Consider the following 7036-nt stretch of genomic DNA (forward strand, 5'->3'; position numbering starts at 1 on the left):
CACTCAAAACAAGCAAAATCCTCCATGCACACAGTGTACACTCAAAACAAACTGGGGGGGGGGGGGGGGGGGGGAATACAAAATGAATAGCAGCAGCAATTACTGTGAGCAATAGAATAACTGAAATCAGTTCGGTCTTCAGGCTTGACACAGAGCTTTCAGATTTGCAATTATTCTGAGCAGAGATTTTTTTTAGCCAAAACAATCTTTTCACTAAATTCACCTCCTGCTGGTAAATACTACTTACAAAGTTGTGGCTCATTTTGTGCGTGTGTGTCTCAAATCAGGTCTGGAAATAAGACTTGCACAGCAGTTTGAGCAGCTAAAAGAGCAGCTCCTAACTAAGGACAGCTGAGATTACAACAGCCCATTAAAACGAATCTGTACAGCCAATCAAGAACTTCTGTTGATCTGTTAAAAACAATCAGCAATGCACCTATAAGCATGTTATAACACAATGTCAAACATTACTACACCATTATAAATAAATGGCTTAGAGCAATACAGTCTCATAAGCATTTATAACACACCTTATAATTGCTTTGTAACAGAACAATAAGCTTTCCACTAGTAGTGAGTCCTTAAAATAGCACTGTAGCACACAGCTATTCCTTGCTAATAATCCCCCAAAAATGAATTACATATTTCTGGGACACTGAACTGATTTTTTTGTAAGGTACCCACTAAATTACCCAAAGGAGCACACTGGATTCTCCCCTTTCTCCAGTGCAGGTATTACTGCACGCTTATAGTTAGACACACCTTGGATCCTTAAATGAGACAGTTGTGTATCTTTTTAGAGGTCAATATCTACCGAGGCTTATGGAAGTCAAACCGGCAATGAGTTTCTCACACCGCTGTGGAGGGGAGCCTTATTTCTGACCCTGCTTTGAAAGCTGTGATTGATTGCTTTATGAACAGTGACTTGTGTTAGCTCCAGATGTTGCTTAAATGAAACAAGTTTCATTCTGACCCCCTCAGATTCTCAAGTTCCAATCCTTTCATGTAATTCTATTCTAAGAACCTGAAGTATTTTGCAAAGTTACTGCATAAAGGCTGGGTTTCGCATGGTTTTCAAAATTGTATTTACAGCCCGATTTGTACCTGATCAGACAGGATTTGGACAAAATAAACAAACAAACACCTGCAGTATGTAGCTTGCACTTTGCGTAAACAGACTGTACCCTAATACATTTTTTTTTGCTTATAAAATCTATATGTTAGGCATCATCACAGGCAATTGATAACATTGGTTAATATTTCTTTCATTTGTGACTTTAAGCAGAGGAACGAACTCAGAACATCACATTTGGCACAATATTGGATATTGCCAATGATGTCGTGTAGGACAATCAATTTCGCTCCTACCTCTGGGATCCGCACGCTGTAGGGCTGGCTGTGGAAAGTCGGAGCGTTGTCATTCACATCCCCCACCTGGATATTCACTGTGCCTTTGATCACCTAGAAACACAGAGTGCACAAGAATACTGAAATCACTGATATAATGATTTACAAGTATGGACTGTGTACAATGAAAGATTAAATGCATATTTTTGAAACCTTGGATACACTTCAAAATACAGGGAGACTAACATACACCTAGTTTCACAGTCGTTGCTATTTACTGCATGTACTTAGCGTATAATTCTGCGATTGGGAGGATGGAACCACATACACTAACAACATGCGTATAAAGCTTATCGGAGATCATATCATTTTGTTTTAAGTATGTGCATTAAGTAATGTAACAGAAGTATAGCAGCAGTGCATATGAAAACGTAATAAACAAGAAAATACTAGCACAACACAAATGTGGTTATTGTTGCCTTTCCAACTTAAATGCCAATATGTGTGTGTTTACCTCTGTGGCTGACTGGAATTGCTATCCAGACTTTTTTTTGTTTATTACCTCGACCTCTCCCCTCAATCTCAGCCCAGCAGCTGAGTAGGGCCTGAAGGTAGCAACCCAAACATTGCGCTTTTCAAACTCTTCAGCCCTCCTGGAACCATCTGAACCTTGTGGTGCAGCAGGTTCATTCACCAGCCTCTCCTGCTATACTTCCCTGGGGGCCAGGGGTCCAATCCAGCTACTGAGGTCCCAAGAGAAATTATTTTGACACATTTCACTGCCAGACTTGAGAGAGGTCCGGGACTGAAAGGTGGGTAGGAAGTGTCCAGGTCAGAATTGCGGAGAGCGAGCTAGTTCTCTCTCGTTCTCGTTCTCGTTCTCTCTCTCTCTCTCTCTCTCTCTCTCTCTCTCTCTCTCTCTCTCTCTCTCTCTCTCTCTCTCTCTCTCTCTCTCTCTCATAAAGTCATAAAACTAGTGAAAGCTGGATAATGCTCACCCCTTGATTGTCGCTGACTGAAAACTCCACTTGAAATTCTGATTTCATCTGAAAGGAGAAAAACAAATACTTGGCAGCAAATAATAAATTGTGTACTATGCAGGTGCATGTTAGCGCAATGGTAGTGTCTTTGCACTTTACAGTAGTCCCTCGTTCTCTCTCCCCCTCTCCTTCCCAGCTTCCACCTAGTAAATCACTGCAAGTGACTGCCTGTGAAGATCTGCCCCTCACTACAGTGATGGGTCAGGCTGCTGCGTTTGATCTGATGAGACCGCCAGCGCTTGTTACGTTGAGCTCTTGAGCTGATCTCTTAAAGAAGAGAGCAGGTGATGTTTATCTCATCCCAACACTAGGAAGAAATATGTGAGAGGAACAAATCTGAACATGGAGACAGACAGACAGACTTCAGGATCCATTGCTCAGAGGCATTGTTGGGATATATCTTAATTCCTGCACCCCAGCATTAGGACAGCTCCACTTGATATAAAGGACTTGGGGCATGCACTCTTAAGGGGCTATGCTGCAGCAATATCTATGTTTCAGCACCCAGCATGTGGACAGCTCCACTTTGTATAAATTCAAAACCATTCTTCAACAGGCTACCCTCTAACAATTTATATTTTATTTTCAGCACCCAACATGTGGACAGCTCCACTGTACATTGTAGGATATGACTAGGAGCCTTTTCAGTTTTTGATAGTTTTACGTCAGAATTGAATAACGTGTGTTTAATGTTATAGATGGGCAACCCTTTAGAAGGTTCAGTGCCCCCCCGTATCATTTCAGAGACAAATTAAACAACTGTAAGGTTATCAATTCAGTTGCTAGGTAGGGAATGGATTTCAACCTGCAGCTTTAGCAAGAACGAAATGTATTACATTTTATACAACAGCAACAGTAAAAGAGGTGATCTATGTAATCTCCATGTAATCAGGTCTTTAACTGAGCAGACATGTTGAACATTAATCCCTCAGCTCTGGAACGAGGACGGGGGTTGGAGTTATATGGTCCCAGCGGGGGTGTGGGATTCACCTAATTCACCTTAATTAATGGTTCTAGCAGCATGTAGCTCTGTGATTCTGCAGGCAAAATAAACTCTCTAGTATGACTTCACAAATCAACACCCCTGTGTGACTTCCCTGTTCTGAGGCCAATCAAACTGTCCAAATGAACTGTAGATTTGGGTTTAAATGGGCCTATATTGCACAGGTCACAAATCGGGTTGTATTTTTTGATTGAATACCCGTTTGCGGGACTGGACAGTGCAGTTTTGACCGGCACTCACCTCTCTGTCTAGGGGCTGTCTAAGCCACACCACCCCTGTGCTGCTCTCCACTGCGAAATACCGCGTAGCCTCCTCCCCCACCACCCCAAACACCAGTGGGTCATTATCAGGGTCCCGGGCCAGCAGCTGGGTCACCGAGGCTCCTGGAAGAGAAAGGGACAGACAGGCAGACAGTGAGTGACAGTGCTGCAGTACTACACAGCATTTGACGTCTCATACTGCCTACAATGGTAGATGCTGACTGGGGTGTAATTAAAACAGTTGGGACTAGAGGATATCGCCTGGTCTTTCTTTGAAGATGCTGGAATCCCCCCTTGGCAGTAGCTCCTCCTAATCACAGTACTGTCTGTATTATAGCAATGTGTGTATCGGTGGGGGTTTGTGTGTCAGGTTGTGGCGAAATGAATACGTTGGTCTGCAGCTCCCTGTCTCACTGGTGGTTCAGTGTCGAGGTTACAGTGCAATGCCTAGCCTCTCCCATCTTGCTGTCCACTTTCCCCATTAAACAGGGAGACCATGGTGTAATTAAGATGTTCATTTCTCCTTGTCTGCAGCTGGCTTTAATGAGTGTTTATTTTAAAACTGTGATGTGTAGGTGTGTTTGTGTGTGCATGTGTAATGCTGATTTAACCATTGTGTTGTAAATGGTTCAGAGTTGATTAAGTCACAAAGTCACCCTCTGCAGTGTGGTTTACCATGGTGAATCAACAATATGGGAAGGCCAGCTCAGATCACAAAGCTTTATAAGTTCTTTAAAAGATAGTTCTTTCAAAGCAGCCAGTTCTGAATAAATCAAATACAACTTCAAATGGAGAACGGTTCCATGAATATCAAAATGCCTTTTATTCATGAAAACAGACTTTGAATCAAGAGGCAGCCTGCATTTGCGAAGCCATGCATGTGCGTTGGTGTGTGTTTTAGGAGAAGATAGCATTTGTCTACTGAGGTAAACATTGGGGAATGGAAATACTGGAAATGGAAACCAATTGTGCAAGAACATATGAATATGAAATTAGCATACGATAAGTATCTGACCACACTGTAGGGTTCTGGTGACATCACAAACCAGAACCCTGAGATGCAATTAGAACCGAATTCACTTTAGCCCCATTTGTTACTTTTTTAATATATGTATCCTAAGACTTAAGGTTTATATTGAATTATTTTTTCTTTGTTGTAGTTTCTGAATGGTTCTATTGTGGGAATTTAGCAGGATGGGTAATTTGAATATCTCAGGAGTTACAGTAAATTGTAACAGGCAGTGTTGTGTGATACTCAGATAATGTCAAACTAAAAAAAGAAATACTTAGAATTGACTAAAAATATAAAATTGAAGACATTTTCCATATTGTAATAAATTGTCAAGCGATGAACCCTGTATCTCATACATCATCTACTCCGCTAGCAAGCTAAGCTTACAGAAAGCTGCAGGACACTGCCAGCTATTATGAAATGAAACAAGCCTCAGGTAAGGCAGTGCCAGGCTAGACTGTTCTGAAGCTCTAATTAGCCTCAATAATCACACACCTCTATTAATAGACTGCTCTTTCAGCAATATTATGAACATTTTAAAAAGCACACTAATTAATAACACGACTTATGAACCCCCGGCTGTTTTTAATGAGATTTATGCAAATACAGCTGTTTTCAATGCAAGTTATAATTTGGATTAAGACAGTGCAAATTAAGCATTTTACTATTGATTTATATTATATATATATATATATATGAAATATTAAATGTTAGTGTCAGGGGTTTCTTACAGACATTAAGAGCTTTGAAATGATCGCTGTTGGGAATATTATAACGTTAATGTAAAACTGACAAATGGTGACGCACTATGAGAACAAACAACTTTGATCCTTTATACCGAGATGAACCCACGAAGGACTATAGTTTGATATCACAGTTGGAGCTAAGTTCAGCCTGTAAGACACTCTATATATTACAGTTTGCATGTTTACTGTTTTTCTTATTTATTTTTGCTAATACTTCCACACATGTTTGCATTTGTTCATGCATGCTAAAACAACAGGAACATGCACAGGTTAACCAGCATTCAAAAGTCATTGACCTGTTTCAAAACTGCTTCACTCCAGAATATCAGATTCAAGAATGAGGAAAGATAATAAATACAAAAGAAAATCACCAAAAATGAATCACTCAACACTTGAATTGTTACGGAAAGTTAAGGACGAACTGCAAAAATGACTAACTGCAAAAATGGTGCCAGGGTAGAAATGACCATATACGAATGATGGGACAGTGGGTATGATGTTCTGCAGCTCTAGAGAGCCAGAAGGGTGTGAAGGGTGGCTGCAGTGTGCAGACTGGATTAATGTGTGTGTTCGCAGAGAGTGCTTTCTGTTGAGCCTCACTGACGGGCCTCAAGAGGCTAAGAGAGACTTTCAATATCAGTGCACTGCACACGCAAGCAACAGCCCAGCCAGCACCTTCTCAACACAGCGAGACCACACTGTGCCCTGATCTCAACCTCCACTACTAATGCACCCATCAGGGGATTCGTGTGCGTCACTGTGTGTGTGTGTGTTAGTCTCTCCTCTCACCTGTCTGAAGATGGCATCCTGTGTCTACGTCTTTGTGTGTCTGTGTGTGTGTCTGTGTTTGTTTGAATGAGGTATATTGAGTGTGTGTCTAAGAGTGTGGTGTGTAGCTGTGTGTGTGTGTGTGTGTGTGTGTGTGTGTGTGTATATATATATATAGTATGGCGTCAGTGTGTGTGTGTCTTAGTGTGTGGTGTGTGTCAGTGTGTTTGTTTGTAAGAGTTAGGATGTGTCAATGTGTGTTTGTGTGTATGAGGTGGGGTGTGTGTCAGTGTGTGTGTGTGTTTGTATGAGGTGGAGTGTGTATCAGTGTGTGTTTGTATTAGGTGGGGTGTGTGTCAGTGTGTGTTTGTATGTGTGTGTGTTTATATGAGGTGGGGTGTGTGTCAGTGTGTGTGTCAGTGTCAGTGTGTGTGTGTGTGGTGAGTGTGTCAGTCAGAGTGTGTGTGTCAGTGTGTGTGTCAGTGCGTGATTGTATGAGGTGGGGTTTGCGTCAGTGTGTGTTTGTGTCAGTGGTGTGTGTGTGTCAGTGTGTGTGTCGTTGTGTGTGTGTGGGTGTGTGTGTTTTTATGGGGTGTGTGGTGTATGTTTCCACCCCACCCGTGTGTCAGTGTATGTTTGTATGAGGTGGAGTGTGTGTCAGTGTGTGTGTCAGTGCGTGTTTGTATGTGTGGTGTGTGTCAGTGTGTGGTTTGTGTTGTATGAGTGTGTGTGTGTGTGTCAGTGTGTGTGTTTGTGTGTGTGTGTGTTTGTGTGTGTCAAGTGTGTGTGTGTCAGTGTGTGTTTGTATGAGGTGGGGTGTGTGTCAGTGTGTGTGTTTGTATGAGGTGGGGTGTGTGTCA

At 41.9% G+C, this 7036-nt stretch overlaps 1 protein-coding gene across 1 annotated transcript in view; it reads right to left on the reverse strand.

Moving 5' to 3' along the window:
• The window catches only part of LOC121321765 (cadherin-23-like), a 162653-nt gene that overhangs the window by 135701 nt on the left and 19916 nt on the right, over nucleotides 1-7036 (reverse strand). Inside the window, exons 3-5 of the mRNA XM_041260921.1 lie at nucleotides 3631-3773; nucleotides 2346-2393; nucleotides 1369-1461 (exon numbers count right to left, since the gene is read on the reverse strand). Coding sequence (XP_041116855.1) covers nucleotides 1369-1461; nucleotides 2346-2393; nucleotides 3631-3773 — 284 coding nt within the window. The remainder of the gene's footprint in view (nucleotides 1-1368; nucleotides 1462-2345; nucleotides 2394-3630; nucleotides 3774-7036) is intronic.

This window comes from Polyodon spathula, chromosome 10 (assembly GCF_017654505.1).
Source record: "Polyodon spathula isolate WHYD16114869_AA chromosome 10, ASM1765450v1, whole genome shotgun sequence".
In the NCBI taxonomy this organism is placed as follows: domain Eukaryota; kingdom Metazoa; phylum Chordata; class Actinopteri; order Acipenseriformes; family Polyodontidae; genus Polyodon; species Polyodon spathula.